This window comes from Anabas testudineus, chromosome 4 (genome assembly GCF_900324465.2).
Source record: "Anabas testudineus chromosome 4, fAnaTes1.2, whole genome shotgun sequence".
NCBI classification, from domain to species: Eukaryota; Metazoa; Chordata; class Actinopteri; order Anabantiformes; family Anabantidae; genus Anabas; species Anabas testudineus.
This window is the reverse complement of record NC_046613.1, coordinates 19,711,337-19,733,210: the sequence shown is the minus strand read 5'-3', so window position 1 is coordinate 19,733,210 and position 21,874 is coordinate 19,711,337. Positions and strand designations below refer to the sequence as shown.

Genomic DNA, 21,874 nt, shown 5'->3' with positions numbered 1-21,874 from the left:
ATGTCTCACACCCAATTTCCCAGAAGCATCCTGGAATTATTCAGTATAGTTTTTCTGTATAGACAGAATTCAGCAATCGGTGGCCTGTCTTAACAAATCAGGTCAACCTGTTTACTTTAGTAAAGTGGTAGTAATGGGAAAATTTGCAAACCACGCTGATTAAATCAGCTTTTGAGTTCTTGACTGAAATTATAGAGCTTAAAAGGATTTTACATTGTTCTACTATGACATTGTCAGATTTACAATGAATAAAAAATGATGCAGAAGGGCCAGAGCCAGCCTACAATGGAACCATTTTTCAGGTTTATTATCTTATATAGTAGTGTAGCATGAGCAACTAACTTCAGTTCTGCATTCCTCCATACGCCCAAACCTTTTCATTTTCTAACTTGTAGCATCGGCCACAGCGGAAACTTTCCTAAGTGACATTACTTCAATTTGCAGCTTCTTTTATATGTAGTTGTTAGTAGTCGTTCCCAACACTTGTAAACTTGTAAGCCCTTTAAAAAGCATGACCACAAGGATTTTATTATATTATATGGCTTATAAAATGTTTTTTATTTGGATACACACATTGATGTGTATGGGTTTTTGCATCTGTGTGTGTGTGTGTGTGTGTGTGTGTGTGTCTGTATGAATTCATTCACGCTTTAGAGTCAAATCAACCGTGACCACTGACCTGATGGAAGACAGACCAGCAGCACTGTGGCTAATAACGTTAATGTTCTCCAAATTACACCATCACTGTGCCTGACGTGTCATTTAAATCTAAACATCCATAGCTTGAAATGGTCATGCTCTGTGTTTCATTTATAGTCTCTGACCTAAAAACTCTCCAGTGATTTAATCCAGCCTGCTAACACTTTTCACTCAATATACGTCCTGCAGACGAGGGGACATTCAGCCCGGCCAGTAAGGAAATACTGATAGATGTGTAGAATGACTTTGGAATGGAACCTCTCTCGACTGCAATCACATGATGTCTAAATCTGAGTCACGTTTGAAATCCACCGGCATAATCCTGGAGTTCCCAGATTCCACTGCTCGTGCCTCTCTTTTTGAATTTGTCATCCTCGAGGAATCTAGGAATGCCGGCAATGAGCTTATGGAGTAAATACATGTCCATGGCTGCACCTGAGCTGACATACGCACACAGGTTTTTGTCCAACACACAGTCACAAGAAGGCATGCAACATGGCATGTGTCTTATTCACACCATCCACACTGTTGACACACATGATGCACTATTTACAGAAAAGTCACGTACGAAAAGCTAAGTAAGACGTCTATATTAATGTCCCACACACAGACAGGCTGACTGACTTTAACTTTAGGTCTTCAGTCTTACACATTTCCACACCTAAACCATGACACACGCAGACTTCAACACGTACATAATGTTTCATTTCACATTATTAAACACTAGACCAGAAATACTATACACAGGGCACAAATAAGAACATCTACTGCAAAAGACATGCAGGTGTGATGACTATTCACATTCTACAGATTATTCCTCAGATTTTTTTCAAGATCTCAGGGCTCAGTCTGTCTGCTTGGAAGCAAACAGGTTTTCCAGAAAGCTGAGTGCATGCACACACTCGCACTCTTGTACTAGACCTGTCAGGTGAAAACAGATGAGCTGCTCAGTAGGTGGTAACATGCTTGTGCACATTCCTCACTAGCCTGCTTACACCACCGGTAACGTGAGCTGAGGGGAGCCTCGCCTAAAATGGCCTAACCAGACTTTATACATCAGTGCAGTTTCCATTGCAGAGCCTCGCAAGGACAGCAGGGGCTTGTGCATTAACTTTTTAACCTGTGAGGCCAAACAGGGCTTCTTCCAATCCATGAGCACAGCATGAAGTCACTCCAAGAACAAAATTTCTGTCATGACAAATCCAGCAAATGTTTTAGATGGATTGTGGCTTAACAAGAGTCATAGCACATGTTGTAGCAAGTGTTTCCAGCCTTAATTTTTCAGAAATCCAGACAAACTAAGAATAAAACGTGTGGAGTTGAATAGTTGAAAGATCAGCAGAGTTGAGATGTTAGCCACCGATGGGTCAGTATCCCTTTATTTTTACAAAAACATTGCCAATATTGATCTATATCATCATCATGGAAATACTTACATTTAGTTTTGGGTCTTGCTTTTATCGAAAGCGATTTACAAGGTACAGGGCAACTTACTGGGCAAAAGCAGGGGTCTTGCATAAAGACCCCTACTGGAGGTAGGCCACAGTAGAGATTCCACTCAGGGCTGCTGCATGGAGGGCGGTGATGTTACCACTACACCATCCTGCTGCCTAATACCATCATCTACTCACACCAACAGCAGAATCCTGCAAAATGATTACATGTTCATATCATCACAGTGATGTTGCACTTAGTAAGTTTGGAAGAATGCTTCAGCAGTCTGACCATCATGTTTTCTCACCCTATTTTTCATTCTTTACATTACTTCATATTTATGTCTTACTTTACAGTGCTACCAAAATTGTCTCCAGGCCTCATGCTTTTTCTGTCGTGATATTCACGTTTTCACTATGACTTGGCATTTGCACGCTACCCAATTTGGCCTTGTTGAGGGAGAGAAGCGGCTATTGGGTTTCAGTGCACACAGTGGAAGCCCCCTGCCTCTGTGTGTCGTGTGGTTAGGTAGAGTGGTGGCGGAGACTGGGAGATGACATTTAAATACTGGTTTAGACAAGTAAATCCCCATTGATGGCTCTATGGAAATTCTTGTTTTGCCTGTTACCTTCAAAGAAGTCGGAGGTCAGGGTCTGCCACAGACCTGCAACCGTGCATGAACACTTAAACAGAGCTCTTCCAACTTAAGAGCGGCTCTCGTATGCACTCGAAAAACTGCTGTCCCCCCAGCTATGATCCCCAGCCTGGACTTAGGAATGCTGGGTAGCAACAGTTGTCACTGCGAGCCTAATGCTGTGGAATAATTTTCAGTAGTGCACAAGCTGCTTTTTAAAGGGGGCTCAACAGCGGTGGGAGTGGCTGAAAAAGCCTCTGAAGAGGAGTCAAGATTTAACATTTGATAGATTTCCATGTCACTGTTTAGAGCACACAGCTGTTTAAAAATGTTTTTTTTAAAGACGAACTTTGTCATCTTGACATTAGGTTCCTTAATATTAAAGAGAAACAGGGCACATGTCTGTTTTAATGAGCGTGTGCCAAGATGTAACAAGATTTTTATTCTAGGCCCAGTCTGTAAATCCAAACTCAGTGCAGCTAAGTTAAGTTGACTTAAAATATCGATCCTGCTCAGCTCGGTGTTATTTTTGGAGGTGAAGCAGCAGCTCTTCTGTGTGTTGTAGTAGCAAAATGCCTGTTGTAATTTCAGGCCTTTCTTTCACTTGTGTTCTGCTGAATGTTGTTCTGATATGTGAACGGCCTTGTCAAACAGCCTCCTCTCATCTACACAGCTCACATCTCTGCTCCTAGCCCCCATACCAGCCCTCCCTCCCTCTCTCTCGCTCACTCTTCTGTGGTCTTATAAGGTTACAGGGTAGATCTTTCTGAGGCAATGCATGGTGCTCTGTGTGTGTGTGTTAGTAGCTCCTGTGTTCTTTGGGCCATGATGTCCTCAGGTGAACACTCGGTCCCTTAACTGGGGCTGCTTTTATTCCCTTATACACTCGAGTTGAGCCTGGGAACAAGCACCTGAACACACACACACACATGCATGCATGGGTTCACATTATTGTCCTTTATCAAACACTGATTGTCCTCTCTGTCTTTTTTTCTTGCCAAATTGGTAGCACAAAAAATTCAGACATTCAAATATATGTTTAATAAACTCCCAGAGATCAACATTGTCAACAATATGTCATTAAGTTCATTTCAGAATGCCTTGTCCAGATTATAGCCAATATGTAGGGCAAAAACAGGAACAATGACAAAAATAGGAACAACCCCTTTATTTGAATGACTAAAATCAACATCTACTACCAGTTATTCTGTCACGAAGCTAATTTCCATCTCATTCTTCCCACTGGCTGCAGTTCCTTTGACTATGTGATGCCCATGTATGACCAGTGTGAACAGTAATTTACATCTGATACAGTGACAGGAAATAAAATCTACAGCCAAAATAAATCTGCACTCTACTTCTTGGGACCGAAGCCTACTTCTTAAAAAGCTGATTTTACGAGCGCCTTCTCTCTGGTTTTATTATGAAGCTTCTCTTTTCATTTTCTCTCTTGCTGTCTTTTTTCTATACTCTCACATTTTCCAGGTCCTTTCTCCTTCATTTATCTTTAATTCCCCTTCTCTCTCTCTCTCTCTCTCTCTCTCACTGCTCTCCGTCACTTTTCTTCTCCCTCAAATCTCTCAACTTGTCACTTTTCTCTCTGCCACTTGGCATGAAAAATCTTTATCCTCTCACATCCCTGTCCTGTGGCCAAGACTCCAACTTTCTGCTCATTTTCCAGTCTTTAGCTTAATTGTACTAATAATTTATTAAGGCAGTTGAGGCCCTTTATGGTACTTAATCTGCAACAGTACTTTCACACTAGCTCTTTGATTCACTCTTCTTATTTTCTTAAAACTGTGCACATGGAGGGAATAGATGCTCGTATAAAAGCTTGGACCGCTTCCTTTAGAGTAGCATGCAGTAGGGAACGGGATGAGACTGTGGTTTGTGCAAGAAATTCCAAGCATTTTAAGTTGAAAATGACAGATGAAAAGACAAAGTGAGTGAATGGAATAGACGCAGAAACTTGAATGAAAAGAGAGATCCAGTGAAGACAAATTGGAGAAGGAAATGATATTCATTCCTGAATTTTCCTCATCCACTGTATGTACATCTATCTGTCACCTCTTTAGGGCAAGGCTGTCACTACTGTATAGCTATATTGTCAAAATGGAATGGGTTTGCTGTTCTTAGAGATAACCCCTGAATTAGGTCACTTTTCCGGCTAATAAGGATGCAAGACGACCGTGGGAGAGTCCCTAATAACAGAGCGGGAGAACTCATTCATCAGTCTCACTCACCACACCAACCACTCTGGCTCCAAACACAGCCCCCTAGACCATATAACTGCATATTACTGTAGTGGCTACGCATAACTGCTCAGATTGGACAATTCTGATTTGGTTCTGCTTTAACCTCTAACGCTCCCTCTTTCTGACTTTGTCCTATTCATTCCTTTCCCTCATTCCCATGCCTCAGAGTTTGAAGCTCTGCACTAATTCCCATATGCTTCTGTCCCACTAAAGTCACACCAAATTCTCAGAGCTTTATAGGGGTTAAGCTCATGTCCCTGCGTGATTTTTATCATCGTAAGCCAAATACAGCTGGATGGGGATCAGAGGCTGCTCTTGTGGAACTTTCTGTGGGGAGAGTTGATGTCTGGACTTCTCAAAGGCATTAACCATTTGCTGTGTGTTTATTGTGAGTAGGGTGGCAAATGAGTGGCAAATGAGAGAAGAGGTTTCAGAACGTTCAGTTGTATGAAATATGCCATGCCAGCCATGGGGAGAAAATGATACCGTAATAAAGGTTGTCTGACATCCAATTTTTGATGTGTTATTCCCAAAGGGCCTCTGAACTTCAACATATTACTATTTACATGCTATGAAAGTATGTGCACAACCCAGACCTAAGTTTTTTTTGCTTCAAGGGAAATTATTGCAGAGTTTGAGTTTTTAACAGCTGTAAAAATCATGATTTCAATAAAACCCAATATGCAGAGATGGTATCAGTGCAAAAAATGTTCGGGAAGCTGGCTCGTGTCTGTTAAAGTGGAAGCGATGTGAAATAATAGCCAGACAATTTAAGGGTAGCTTGGAGATACAGCACGAAACAGATTTGAAATGAAACGGGACCCACGACCAGCACTCTACACATGAAGAGATGCCAGTAAAGTCATCAACACCTATTATACAAATACAAAGATTATACAAATAGGTAAGTTTTCATGCAAACTTATGACTACTCTTTTTTTAAGATGTAGGCAACCTAAACTGCTAGTGACCTAAATAAACCAGTTTTGACTGGTCTGCCTTTGACTATGTGATGCCCATGTATGACGTAGATAGACACGTAGTACGCACATGATGAGGATTCCAGTTCAGACCTAAGGAAATCCACAGCAACGGTTTCTTCTGCTATGATCTACAACTTTTCATCCTCACCAGTGATTAATATTGTCAGATGAGGATCCTCGTAATACTCAGATCCAGTTAACATGTGGGGAAGCATTAGAATCAGTATTGTGATCCAATCACAGTCACACAATCCAAAACCACAACTGCGAGAACCGCTGATCTAAACTGACACAGGCACTGTGAAGGTTCCTATTTTTAGCCCCTCATTAACAAATAAGCCCGATACAATTGCTTCCCCCCGTTGCTGAGTAACGTTAGAAAGCTAATCTCAAAATTACTCTGCAATTCGTCCCAGATATCCCATATGATTGTCTCGGTGAAAGAGAACTAACAGATGTGACCTAAATAGAGGAGAAATAAGGGGAAAGAAAGTAATGAGTGAATTACCGCTTGTCAGTTTGGTCAACTGTCATATCTGCACATGTAATATCACTGAAATCACGTCTTGATCAGTGTGTTCACCAATATAGAAACAAACCAGCTTGCAGTATCAGACCTCTCCTGAACCTGTAGTTGCATGGTATGTTATTATACATATTTTGCTCACCGGAAACTTTTCTTAATGTCATGTTAAAGTCATACCATAGAGAACTGGGAAGCTGGTCAGCCTTTCCTCCATTATGTTGAAAATTCCTTCCCTCCTCCTGCCCATTACCCCTTTAATCCAGTGTCCAACCCCCTCTATTGAACTCTCACCTGGCTGCACTTGGCTTGCTTTGTGTTAGTGAAGCTACTGAGCTGCAACGTCCTCTCTCCTCCGTCCTTTGTGAACCACAAAGCTCTGCTCTTCTATGAAGAGGGTCTATGAACCAAGGACACAGAGAACATTTAGACTTAGCTTGGGGCCAAGACTCCCTTACTTAGGATCCATACTGTAGCTTAACTTGTGCAAGACAGAAGTATGTGAAATACTGTGTAAGCAAAAATATAGAAGGAGATAACTGAGTGAAGGTAGTGGAGATCATGTGTTATTGTGTGAATACAAATTAAATACCAGTTTAGTAAAGAGATAACATAGTGAACACACAGATCTCTTTCTATCACATGCTACAGATCTGTAGAAATCTTCACCATAACTCATAAAAATGCCAGCCGGTTGTTATGAGCCAGTCGCCGAGCCTCCAAACTCCCTCACTAACAGGTGCAGAAGCCCTCATTAACACAGCTCATTTCACGAGCACCACCACATAGTCGTTACCATCCTGACACAGCATGCGTGAAACAGCACATTATCACCCAATTAACATGACCCTGTGGCAGGCGCCTGGTCCTGTTGTTCGCAGACTCGCTCTCCTCACACTCAAGGAGACTGTCACTCTGCATGGCACAAACATAATCCCAGAATCTTTTCAGGTTGGTAATTCAGCAATGTAACATGTTTATGATGTTGGTTTACTATTTAAACATATTGAGTCCATATTAGATTTGTACATTACTGCAGGCATACAGTTGTGTCAGTGCATATGCTGGCGTGTATACTTGTACTTGTGAATGTAGGGTGCATGGCCTTAGTTGGCAGGCAGCCATTTGCTCATTCATCATGTTAAAGTATCTCAGCCAGCACCAAAAACGCACACAGGGCACACTGGGTTAACGCAACACAAATCACTGATGTATTGCTGATTGACAGAAGCAAGAAAAAGTATGTGAACCTTTTGGAATTTCATGGTTTTCTGCATTCATTTCTCATAAAACATGATCTGACCTATGTCTGAGTCAAGAGTATTAACAAATATAATGTGCCTAAAATAATAACAGATAGTAATGTGGATCTTTCATGTCTTTATTAAGACTTAAATATTTGTTTTTATACACTTGGGAATTCATCTTCCCACCAATCAGTGCAAGCTGGCCAGGCCCTGATGCAGCAAAGCAGGCCCAAAGCCAGTTCTAATGATGCCTTCAAATCTTTGGTTGCTTCTATACTTTATTAATGAGTGTTTGTTGTGCTCTTGGGGTCATTTTCACTGGATGGCCACTTGTTGGTAGAGTAGCCACAGTCCCAAAGTGTCTCCATTTGTAGATTGTTTAACTGTAGACTGGCGAAAGTCTTTGACATCACTTTGAACCCTCTCCAGCTTCAGGTGGAAACAGACTTGAGGTCATTATTGTTGGTTATTATTGGTTATACTGTTTCCACTAGCACTATGAGGTTTTTATCAGTGTTCTCAAAATATCAGATGTATTTATTTATTTATGTTAGATGAAGATCAGATCACATTTTATGACAAATTAATACAGAAAACCATGAAATTCCAAAGGTTTCACATACATTTTTCTACTTTATGTGTGTTTCAGAATAAAACTACTACTCATAACTGTTTTAGTTTCCATCCTTGTCCATCCTGCGTGTTTTAAATCCTGTGGAGGCTTTTTCATTTGTCAAGCATCACCTTGTGACCTGTGGCAATGCACACTGGAGCCCATTTTCTGTCTCCTCTCTGTTGTAATGAAAAGCAGAGGAATGTTCTGTCGTCAGCTGGTAATAATGCAGCATTAGGTCCACACGGCTCGCCGATAGGCTCCCTGTTATACATTCAAACCTTTGATCTACCCCTAGCAAATATGCCATGTTTTCACCAGTAGAGTTGAACATATAAAAAGGGGAACCTGTATCTTAATCCCAGTGTTGAGGCTGCAGTATTGTATATTGCCACCATTCTGATGTTAACCATGTTGTTCAGCTCTGTCTGACTTACTGTGAATGGAAATGCTTTTTGGAGTGACCTCCAGGTGTGTTTAGCATTTAGCTGGTAATTTAAATTCTCAGACTGTAGTTATTTTCTGCTGTTGCTACCACACCGGTATTTCGTTTCAACATGGATGTTTCCACACATTGTTTTTCTCACTCAATTCCAGAAACTTGGTTAAGTTATATCACAGAGAACTGGGAAATCATGGCAACAATCACTGTTTCCTTCATTTTGTTTAACATACGTTTAAGGATTTGAGTGAAGAAAAAAACTGATACAATCAAAAGATGTGCCATTAATTGTCAATCCTATCTGTCAAAGGATATTTCCCCACATTAGACCACTGGGCAGCTCTTGACTCTGTCCAGCAGCATGTTTATGGGGTTAATTCATGACTGTGGATATAATCAAAGTATTGAACATCACCTTTTATTTAATTTAGTTTGATAGAACTCAGTCAGAATTATGCTAATGGTCTTCTCCATCTCTTCTGTTTACAGGGTCTGAGTTTCCCCAAGACCCTACCCTGCTCGCTTCCACATGGAACATGTCTAGTAATGGTAAATGCACACAAATAAACACATACTCACAAAACGCAGAGCTCAGTTTCAGCATATTCTGGCTTTTTCCAACAAAACTCGCAAATACGTGTTACATGCAACACATGATGTGTTCACAAAGCATTTAAAACATGCTGCGTTGAACTGTAACCTCACATGTGTTGTCTGAAGTTACATTCGGTGATGTGTTGAAAATAACACGTCGTCTGTGAATGGTCACTTTAAACAGGTCTGACAACACCAATTGTTTCCATGCAGGCCACTGCACAGTAGACGATACAGTAATCGATGGAAGGACTTACACACTGAGCTGCTCAGCATGTGGAAGTACAGCCACAGGACGGGACAGCACTGCATTCCTCTATCTTTCACTGACCTAGTTCAGTTACTCTTACTGGTCAAATGCTACCAGTGGAGCTTTAAAGTGTGCTGGTGTCGTACATATGCCCATTAAACTGCAGTTCTTTTCTAAATCTGTGATTCACATGTCTGATCCTAGGCTATGCCAGAATATCTTTCCTGACCACTGCTAATCACAGATAAAGTAGCAGGAACTATAGTTGCTGTTTCTCACATTGTGCAGACAACTAGCAGAGAACATACACAGCCACCGCAGTTTAATCTGCTTCATCATACTGGTTTCTGCAAATGCAACAAAGAGCTGCCCACTCACAAAGGACCCTCCTGGAGTCCTTCGTGGCTTCTATGTTTTACTGGCTTGTCCAGAACAAATTTGTCAACAGCTCACATTTACCATGCATTCCACCTGGTCGAATACCCCACACTGTTGGATGCAGTGCACAGATGAAAATGCGTTAGAGACTTCTTGGCTGTCTTGCGCAGATTTTGCCCGTTTATTCTTTCCTTTGCTTGATCTTTTCCAGTTTATTAAACATATTTATTTTGTGGTGAAGATGGACTTGTCTGTGGAGTTGCCCAGGCTTAGATCAGCAGATCCTCAAGGAGGAAGCATTTAAAACAGGCATTCTTCTGTCAGCACTGCAGGAACAACTGAGTCAGATTCATAAAGTTTTCTGGATGTTTTTTCAACACATGCCCAGGGAGTTACTGTATCGGTCAAATCTCACCCCCTTTCCTGAATTTACGCTGGGTTTGTGGAGCTGACATCCGCCCAGTGCCCCCTGAAGACAAACTGATTGTAACGATCCTCAACAAGAGGATTTTCTGAACTTGACCTTAACATTTGCTCTCTAATTTTGTCTGGTTTGCTTAATTTATCTGTTGGAAATCCAGCTCTCCCACAACATCCGCCCCACAACAGATTGTGTGTACACATACACAGACAGAGTTAAACACACAGGCAAGAATGAAGACAGTAGTGCTTGGCCATGATTGAGCAGTTTAGTCAAGATAATGGTTATGTTGACCAATCAAGGATGTTGAAAAGTCATAAATACAGTGAGGAGTAGTTTCAAACAAATCATAGAGACAGCTTTATTTTTCCACAACAACATGGAATATGAAAACCTACAAAGGCTTTGTGCACACAACCAAAGTAGTGGGTCTGTGTGAGTGTGTCCTTTTGAGCTCAGCCACATGACTAACATCTGTTTCTTATCTGATGGATGAATGGTGATTGCTCCACTTGTTTTGTCTGCAGGCAGGGAATGGTTTTGATTGACCACGCAGACAGCATTCAGGTAGCGATGCTCTATCAGTATGCATCAGTAGCAGGAAGTTTTCATGCTGAAAGAGGCTCATTATTGGGCTGGAATCAGAGGTGATGATAGTTTAATGAACTCATTTTCCCCCCGGCTTTCTTTTAGTCTTCTTCTCTCTTTCTTTGTTTCATTCTTTGCGTGTTTTTTCTTCTCTTACTTCCTTTCCTCACTCTCTTTCTCTGTTGGAGAGTGACCCAGCTTTAATGAAATTCACCTTTAGCTGGCAGTGCTACAGTCCCAGCTCCTCAGTGTATGTACCGAGTATGTTTAGTTAGCTGTGCAGCCACTCAGGTTTCTGAACCTGTGTCCTGCTGCGAGCAGCCTGCCTAGCACAGCTTTACTCTGTAGACATAAATGAACATATGTGAGAACACAATGTTGATGGTGAAAATAGCAGGTATTGTGTGACTTACCTAGTTTTGAGGATGTATAGTTTGTGGACACTACGGCTGTGTGGGTGTGCATGTGTTTACATTTGTGTGCCTGCATGTCAGCGTTGGATTGTACAAAAACACTGCAAGAAAATGCAGGCTGATGACAGAGCACCATTTAGCTCCCTGCCACATTAAAGGGACAGTCCACAGCACGGGTTTGAGTTTCACATTGCTCCTGGTGCCAAATACCACAACACTCACCACGAGACAATTACATACAGAGTGGCTTTGTTACACAGACATTGGCAGGACATCTTTGCAGCTAAATCACTTGTTGCTCTCTTTCTCCTCCTCACTTCTCTTCTCATCATCTCCTCTTGTCTCTTCTTTCCCTCTTTATTCTCCCCACTGCTTTATTGTCAGTTATTATAACAGTTAATGAAGTGTGCAGGCACACAGCTCCAAATACCATTTTCTTTTCCATCAACTCAACTAATGAGACTGTGATAAAGTGACTCAGTTTGTGTGACCTTCTTACCTTTGGCACAACAAACATCTTTTAAGAGGCGGACTGTTCTCGTTTAATTTATAAAGTACCTTTTTGCTTTTTATGTAATATAGTCAGACACAGCGGTCACATTAAGGCAGTGAAGTGATGCATTAGCATGTAAGCAGGATTCAGTCCACTGCAGTCATAACAGTGTATACTTTCCCAGCAGACCTCCATGACATTGTGTTGATAGTTGGGATGTAAAATCGAAATGAAAACACACACTCGCCCACAGAAGCATAGACAGACATAGGCAACTGTCACGTACCCTCATTAAGATAAATGTATCACCCAGTAGAAATTACTTAGGTTATACTAGTTAGTGTATATATACACACTTTGTGATTGATGTCAGCATGTGCATGTTGAGTGTTTTATTTATGAAAGGTTTAAGGTAAAAGGTGACTATAGTTATATAGTTACTGTACATAGGAGCAGAGTCCCAGAGACAGACAGTATAGTATAAAAGTGTGGAAACATTTTTCCAATCTGTTCTGAGTCACACATTACATCATCTAGAGACAAGGCACCCATTAAAGCAGCACCCTGATGCAGAAACTTGCAGAAATATTAATAACTCTGTATAATTAAATCCATTGACCAAATAAGTAGAAACATCAAAAGAAATAATGACCACAGTTGTAAAATAAATACTAGTTAGTGTGAAAGATTTCTCCAAATCTGTGGTTCAGGTTCAGTTTTGTTTGTTTTAATAAATCACCAACAATTTGGAACACCAAACGCTATCAGGCTGTGAGTGCACATATGTCCTACACTCTGTACTGTACCTGAATCGCACACCAGACAGTCCCAACATGATGCAAGTGATAGTTCCTCTTATGAAAAAAAAAATCTGATGTCCAGGATATTATATCATACGTGCAGGCATCAGGCTGATGCTTTTATTATGTGGGAGGTGCTGGTGACAGTGATAAACAAAATATTGTTAACGTTTATAAGATTGGCCTAATGTTTAATATGGAATGAACAGAGTCATGTCCTTCATCTCAGCACTACATTGCGGGTTTCATGTAATTTAAAGTGAGTGCAAATGGTAACATAACTAGACTAAATAGAATAAATTGAAAAGTAAATGTACAGTGTAGAAAAACAGCTCAGTAAACAACTTACGTTTAGAAATTAACTGCGTAAACTGCTGCACTCAATATTTTCATTTAATTTCCCGGCCACATTATACATAGTATCTGTGCTTTGGCATTACTCTCACTTCTTAATTTATGCTCATATCAGTTTGACCAGGCTGTTAATTAATTACGTTCAACCCAAATAATCAATCAAACAGTAAAACAGCTTCCGATTAATGATGTTTTTCTGTAAGTTTTGCAAAAGAGCAGTCATACAACAACAAATAGACAGGCTTATACATACTGTATATTTAGTTGTATGTAGGAACATCTGTGAGATTTGTTTTTGTATGTCTGAAATTGTAGCACACACACGGGCAGCAAAGGGTAAAGACAGAAAATGAGTGTTGGAGATGGAGACACAGGAGTGTACATATGAAGGAGACCTTTAAAGGAGGACAGATAAAAGAGTGGGTGAGAAAGGGGAGAGGTGATAGTGGAATGGGGGTTGTAGTGTGTTCGAGGGTGGGAGACTCCTCATATTGTCACACACGTGTTAGTAACACACTGTTGTGTTAGGCCTGGGGCTTTAGGGAGGACTGTGTGTGTGTGTGTTGAACACTAAGCATACATACACATTCTAGATAAATAAACCAACTTCCATTTACAAACACTTTGTATGCACTCACTTTACGCGCATCATGACAGGTGTCAGATGAGCTGTGCGTACTGTTCGATCACAGGCGATGCTGTTTTCTGTAAAAATCTGCTTCAATAAAGTTTGTTCATTCTAGTTTGGCATGTGTTCTGTATTGAACAACAGAAACTAATGAATATGTTGGGCACAAAACAGGGAGCAGCTCTGGAGAAGACAGCAGGGCCACTGTAGATAAAAATATCCTGGTTGGGAACAAGACCCGGCATATTACGTTTTAATTTTCAGTGCATACAGTAGGTGACCTAGCTTATCCTTTTGAACTACATAGAAAATATATAAATTAATATTTGTATACTTGCATTTATGTTTGCTTCAGTTCTACTCTTGAACCTCACTATCCACACACACTAAAGTTCATGTTAATAGTATTCGAGATTCCCCTGGATGTGCTTATCCTGTTTGTTTTGGCTGGTTTGTGTAACCGGGAGTGTTTCTACATACCTGAGATTAGTTTGGGGTCGAAGGAACTTTCCAGAGTTTTTTTTTATTTTTTTATTTAATGACATTACCATAACTGTTTTTCCTGCACATTAAACACTTAGGATGCCCTCTAGATGTTTTCTTTCTTCTGCTACCTTGACGAATAATGTGATGATGCAGGTAATCATTTAGAATGGTTGAGCACCCTTTGAGCTCACCCCTGGCACACTGTGTTATTACAATGGGTTCGGGTAGTGCTGATTTACCCACAGCACAGGTGATGTTGCCTCATAAGCTCTTACACAAGGGGGAAACCCTTTGGCACCATGCAGCCATGATGAAAAGCTAAATTAGGTGTCAACACAGTGGCAACCACACAATAACGTGCAAAACTAGGTTTTGAATATGTGTGTTTAAGGATACTGAACTGTTTGACCACGTTTTCATATACAAGCATCTTCTTTTTCTTCTAATATCTGGCTCTGATGTCACTGGTTTACAGTAAGTGCTGTTTGAGTTTATGTCTTAGTTCTTGGCCAACATTATACCTTCCTCGTCTCTTTGCCTTTTTTCTCTCAATAATCTTGCACTAGGCCTTTTTTCTTACTTCTTTCCACTCTCTCGTGCTCTGCCCTTTTATCTGGCCCATTTTTCATCTCTTATCGCCTTCATTTTCTTTCCTTTCATCTCTACTGTGCCTCTGTCTTCCAGGACCCCTCTTCATTCGACTCGAAGCTCCCATGAACAACATTACCACCTCCCTGGGCCAAACAGCTGATCTCTCGTGTCGTGTGTCGGGCAACCCGCCACCCATCGTGCGCTGGCTGAAGAACGACGCCCCTGTCATGCAGGAGCCGCGGCGGGTCTCTTTCCGGTCCACACCATATGGATCACGCCTCCGAATTCGCAACCTCGACACCACAGATACAGGCTACTTCCAGTGCGTGGCCACCAACAGCCAGGGGACGGTGTCCACAACGGGAGTGCTGTTTGTCAAATTTGGTAAGAGTTAGATTGGTGACAACATGGCACTCTAAAGCTGCAAGATAAACATATTCAGTTTTTAAACTTAAACACAATTGGACCTTTTCTACTATAGTAACTTACAAAACCTTATTACATATGTACCCGTTGTCCTCGGCTCTGCTTTTCTTTCCACTGTCCTTCTCTGTGTGTACGTCTGGACGAATGACAACATTGCCCCTTATTAATGCTAATATTTTTTTTACAATCCTTCTAGAGTTGTATAATACGGTGAAAAAGCAGAACATACCTTTGCCCTCTAGCTATAGGTTACAGGACACTCCAGGTTATGGGTTAATAAGTTTGTGTAGTGAACAAGCAGAGATTTTATCCTCTGTTCATCTGCTGAGAGATCCGGCTCCTTTTAGTAACACTCATCTCAATTGAATCTTGCTTGTAGCTGGCAGCTTGTGCAGAGAGAAATCTGGGAGTAATATTGTTTATCCTGTTGTAAAAAATCCCCTTGTCTTCTTTTCCAGATCCACTCCCTACGTCTCTGCCAGGAAGGCCAACGTAAGTAGCTTGTTCCTCTATCCATCACTTCACAGAATGCAGTGCAAAGTCACAAACTCACAACACACAATATTTTGTTGTACCGGCTTTAGGTGTAATTATGGCACGTATTTGCAGTGGTATTGTTTCGATATGCTTCTGCAGTGTCACAACATTTATCCCCGTCCAGAGTTACATACATTTTTCACTCACATCTTGTATTGATGATGGGAGAGTCGCTCCGCTGCACAAAGTCTTCTCCAGCACATCCCAGAGATTCTCACTGGGGTTAAGGTTTGGACTCTGTGGTGGCCAATCCATGTGTGAAAATGATATGTCATGCCCAGATCATAGCACTGCCCCTACAGGCTTGTACAGTAGGCACTAGGCATGATGGGTGCATCACTTCACCTGCCTCTCTTCTTAGCCAGTTTTAGTAGTTTCATCAATCTCCTTAGATGTCTTTGCTTGATACATGTCAATAATTTGACCCTTCTGAAACCGATGAACATCTTTTCCACAACCACAGGATGTGTCTTCTAAATGAGAAGCTACTCACTGCATCAGTTACGGTTAAATAACTTGTTGCCAGCTGAAACATAATCATCCATGCAGTAATTATCCAATGGGAGGCTCTTATCTATTTGCTTAGTTAGATCCAGGAGGGGACTTTTTTTGGACGGGCAGTGGATTTATACGTATATTTATATTTACAAGTCCTACAGAACTCTTGCATCATCATACATTGGTCACAAGTGTGGTGTTCAATGTCATTAACAAAATGTCTGAAAATCGTAAATGCTGGATCACAAAAAGAGAGAAAGATGCAAAAAGTCTCTGTAAACAGATGAAATAGCAGTTAACAGTTTCAACATTCCTACATTTTACTATTGTTTACAGTCTGCTGATGAAGTGAAAACTATAAAATACAGCTTTGTTTTGTGTCTAATTGGAAAACAGGATATGACGCATGATGTTATCAAATTCACACACAGGACTAATTACAGGGCATCAATAAGACATTAATCCAAGTTCTATAACTAAGAGTTATATATATATATATTAATATACTGCCACATCAAATGTCTCTGTGGTTCCTTTCTTTCTTTTTTATATGAGCATTCATTTAAATTAATTCTTGTGAATAGGAAATACAGTGAAATTATATAAAATGTATGAAGAAAGTATCAATTACTTATATTTTACCAAAACATTTTCATGCTATAGTAGATGCCCACAGTAAAATTTAGCTTCCTTTGCTTTATTTTGATGTCTCCACATGTTACGGAATGCAACTCGATGAACTTTCCCAACTCATTTGATTCTCGCAGGATCGAGAGTTAAGAGGGATGGTTTTCCCTAGTCGCATTACGGCGAGTCACTGCCACGTTCCATGCAGCGTTCTGTGAATCAAAGTGTTGGCACAAAGTGAAGATCAGACACTAAATCCACTCACAAACACTGAGGCGAGCACACATCTGAGCATGTGCGCATGCTCCTTTTCAAACATCTGTTTCTGCCGTTCCCTTGTTTACATGTTTTGATTATTTCCTGTGCAACTAAATTGCAGCTTTCTTCAAAGATGAGACAGTTGGCTCACGAAGAAATCGCAATGTGATTTCTGGAGGGACACTCCAATGAAAGCATCATCAAATAGACAATTCACAATACAGCCGCACACATGTTGGAAATAAACTAAAATGGAAAATGAAATGAAGATTAGAATAGATGTGATGTGATTTATGCTTCATGTTGAGAGCTGATGTACATTAAGAGATTGTCAGGATTATATGACCAGGCTGGCACATATAATGATGCATTTCTGATGTCATTTATGTAGCTTTAAAGGTTTTTATAAATGGCTGAAGTGACTCAGCTGGTAATAAAAGAACTCGATGCCATGAAAGAATTATATTCCTTTAATTTGACTTAGTACCACGAAAACCACAGTGTTGATGCTATTTATTCATTTTTGTGTTAGTTAAATGCTTTAGCCACGCTTCTCGTGTCAAGTTTTAAACTGCTTTAGTCGCTGCATTAACACAGAGACTACATTACACTTTACAAGTTTGAATAAATGAACTTTTCTTCTGCATGTTTTTTCACCTTGCCAACTCGTAAAGCAAAGTGTTTCTGTCAAGCCGAGCCCAGCCATGCGATCTTGAGTCTCATTACAGTCATTACAGACTTTATTTAAATAGACAGGGGCCTCCTTTAACAGCGGCGGAGCTGTGGTTGTGGTGGGCTGATCGTCACTGCTGCTCATCATTAGTGTCACAGCCAAATTATTAGCTGTAAATTTAGGGAGTCAGCCGTCTAGAAGACAGGGTCACCTAATGATGACATGTGATGACCTGTGTCAGCTTACCTCATACCGCAACTGTTCAAATGTCAAAACCTCTGCTCCTTGATTCAGAGATTTTGAGAAGACGTGGTGCAGAAGTCTAGCAGCTTAAATGAAATATACACATTTGCACTCCCTCCCAAGCAATCGAGCACAGTTCCATTTTCTTGCGATAAATTAGCCACAAATATTACTTACAAATTTAGGGAAAAATTTCTTGCCACCCACATTGCAGGACCTGAACATAACATCAACTTTGTATCCTACACAGTGCCTTTGCGTCGGTCAGCACTCTGATTTCCATCCCCTCCACGTGTCCTTAAGTATGCACTCTGTGGTGTGAGACATTACAGTGTGTGTGCTCCAGGTTGGTTTTTGGAGAGTAGCCGCAGGCAAACTCAAACCTGACAGCCTGGGGGTTTCAACTTCAACCCAGACAGCTTGTGTGCAATGTAACTTCCTAAGAGCAGAGCAGAGAAGTACAGCAGATCGGAAATACAGGAAGGAGGAGATATGAGGTTGATTGAGGCAGGAAAAAATAGTGGAAAGGTTGAAGCATGAACTTTTCCCTAAGCACAAACATTTTAACATTTCTAAGTAGTCCTTCCAGAGTTTTTTTTTTAATTTTCAAAGCATGTGCAATTTGAAGTCTCAAATCATTCAAGGCACTTTAATAAGTCACAAGTCCTTGAAGACAAGTCCAAATCACATTACACAAAGTTTTCTGAAGCAATTTTCAAGTTTAGATGAAAGTGTTTCTCTGGATGCTGAACATTAAAATGAGTAAATCTCCTTCCAAAGCAGGGATTAGAGTGTTTTACTTAGCTGAGACCAAGTAGTTTCAATATGGGGGTTGGGGTTTTTGTGTGCTTGAATATTAGAGCTAGAAACTTACTTTCTATTCTCTGTATCAGTCATGTCAGATCAAAGTCAAGTTTTGATCAGTATATGCATTTACTGTAACTTCCAGTCTACAGGTCATCATGGTGCCAGCAGTTTTTACTTTAAAAGAGAAAGATTTTGGCTTCTCTTTTACACTGTGCCCTTGCTCCTCCTCTTCATGTTCCTTCCTCCATCTTCTCCTCTCCCCTCTCTTTGGAAATGTTTTCATAAGACCAGAAAAAACACAGTGAGGGGAGCGAGTCTTGCCTGCCAACATTAGACCCCCAACTTGCTCCGTCTCTGTATGCTGCCACACTTTCTTCATTTGCAGAAAAAAAAGGCCGTGATGGAGACGGCGGGAGGGTGAAGGGAGTGAAAGAAAAACAGTGTTAGCAGAGTGGGAGGAGGATGGCACCATTAACGCTCACGGTTGCATGTTGTTCTTTGATTCCTGGGTTGTGCAGGGTCAATGGCGTTCAGGTGTGATTTGCTGTGTGACCTGACGGGAGGTTTAGATGTTTTAGCTGTAAGCTCAGATCAGAGGCAGTTAATAACTCCTAAGTATCTGCATGTAGACTTCCCACCCTCTTGACAAAGCATGCTCATTAGAGAAAACCACATACATGTATGTATGTTGGGATTTGGTATACAACCCTGCTGAATTTGAATTTGGCACAATTTGAATTGTTAACAATATTTTGATAATAACAACAGGTTAAGTGACTGTATATAACATGAAATATGTTGCTTGTAGAGCCAAATTTCACTTTCATAGCCTACAGCAATTTTTAGCAGAAGACTCTATAAACTATGCAATACTACCTGTTCAGCTCCAAACAGCAGACAGACACAGTTAGCTGCAGTATTAACTAGTAAACGTACAACATTTAAAAGCTAAAAAGCCAGATATTTCCTTTAGGAGTTGGTGAAGTGACAAAATGAGAGCTAAAAGAGAGCGAACATTGGATTTTCATCACTTTCACAATCAGTGTTGCTGCTGAAAGTGTAAATAAGCAAAATCAACCTAGGTGAATGTTTCAGCTTCTCCCAATAGGACAAGAAATGTGTTACTGCAGTTTTAATGTCTTAAAATTATAATTTGATTTCAAAAACACAGCTGCTTTTATATTTCTAAAATCTTGATTTACTGCATGTAGACGTTCTAATCTGACAGCAGCGATAAACAGACTTTATGCAACACGGCCACTGATCTCGAAGTCTCTGTCTGTGTTTATAATACAGGGGTTTCTCTCTGTTTGAAAAGATTAATACTACTACACCCTGGCTGTCAAGGCTGTTTAAATTTCTCAAAACTTTCCCGACCACTTTTCTCTCAGCACTGGCAAAAAAAGCAATTACAAAAATAGCTGCTTTCCCCCCCCCCCCCCCTCCGCTGTGCCTCCTTGCACTCTCCTCTGTCCACTCTGCACTGGAGACTGAAGCAGACACAGGTTTAACAAAGAACAGTTTCTTCCTGACATGTTTTTTCCTGGTTCTGTTTTTTTGTTATTGCTCTTACCTTATCTTTAATTATTTTTTCACTAGCTTCACCATTTATTTTTCTTCCAACACGTTGGTTTGAGTGTAAATCCAACAAGCCTGGAAGTTGTGGTCATTATTTATACTGTGTGTGCACGTATGCACATGTTCATGTGGACATATATGGCTACACCTATGTAATACAGTAAGAGCTTTATTTAGGCTTTCTGAGTTTGTGATTAATATACCTGTTGAGATCTTATTTAGGTGTAATTTAAAGACTTGGAATGATTCCTCTAATCAGGTGTGTTTAACTGCAGTACAGTATAAACACACATACAGTACAACATAACTTTTCTAGCAACTTGTGAGTGTGTCTGTCTATATATACGTGTGTGTGTGTGTGTGTGTGTGTGTGTGTGTGTGTGTGTGGCCTTGTAGCAAGAAATCAACCAACGCACGGCGGATGGCTCTGTAATTAGCCAGCTGTCAACACACTGCTTTCAATTGACCTTGCAGCTGACGTGACAAAAACCGTGAGGCCCACATTGCCATCAGCCCACTGGCAGTGCAATTATATAAGTGAAGCATCAAAGGGTTAAAAACAAAGCAGTTTAACTTTGTATAGGCAGGACTGTAGCGTGTGTGTCTTACCCACAGCAGTGCAGGGGCTGATTGACAAATTAGTTTAAGGAAGTAGTCTTTAAAACATGTAATGACTTGAAGAAGTTGATTGTGAAGATATTAGACGCCAAAACATGCATGTAATATAATTATAATAGATTGATTAATACCCTGAAAACTCTTTTTTCTTTTTACTTCTATGCTACATGGGCTGTTGTGAAAGACTTGTAGTTACAATGTCTGTGTAATTATTTATTTATTAAACGGCAGATAATTAACCAAGCAGTGCAGGGACTGCCTCTGTAGCTGTGTTTTGCAAATGTACTGTAGGACGATAAAAAGATGCCGTCGAGGTGCTTTATCTGACCAAGATCAGCAAAGGATCCAGGAATCCTTGATGACAAAGTAACAACATGTCAAAGCATTTACTTCAGTTGCAATTAAGCCCTTAGATTAGGTAATTATTTAAGAAATCTATTACATGTATTTTGCTCTCAGCTATATTTTTGAAGCTGTTGCAAGATGTTGTGTGCATGTGTTATTGGATTTTCTTTTTTAATATTCGTTGCAGCTTCCCTGCAGTCTTCTTTGTGGTGACTTTACTTCTTATCTGCTGTTTCTCAGTACGATTTAGAATAATTGACTTTTGGCTTCACAACCACAGCTTTTTTTAATATGTCTGTACTGTACATAAACTAAAACTCACATAAATGTTATATAATGTTTGACAAATATATATTAGAAAAATATTAAAACTGAAGCATAAAACCAGCAATCCGCCTGTTCGCTGGCAGCCTCACACTGACTCCAGGCCAGGAAATA

The 21,874-nt window shown here is 40.5% G+C and overlaps 1 protein-coding gene across 2 annotated transcripts in view; it reads left to right on the top strand.

Annotated features, from left to right (window-relative positions):
- The window catches only part of ror1 (receptor tyrosine kinase-like orphan receptor 1), a 99,737-nt gene that overhangs the window by 58,570 nt on the left and 19,293 nt on the right, over positions 1 to 21,874 (top strand). The window contains exons 2-4 of one of the 2 annotated variants that reach the window (XM_026346244.1): positions 9,320 to 9,379; positions 14,920 to 15,210; positions 15,711 to 15,744. In XM_026346244.1, coding sequence (XP_026202029.1) covers positions 9,320 to 9,379; positions 14,920 to 15,210; positions 15,711 to 15,744 — 385 coding nt within the window. The remainder of the gene's footprint in view (positions 1 to 9,319; positions 9,380 to 14,919; positions 15,211 to 15,710; positions 15,745 to 21,874) is intronic. The other variant, XM_026346245.1, reaches the window with a different exon arrangement.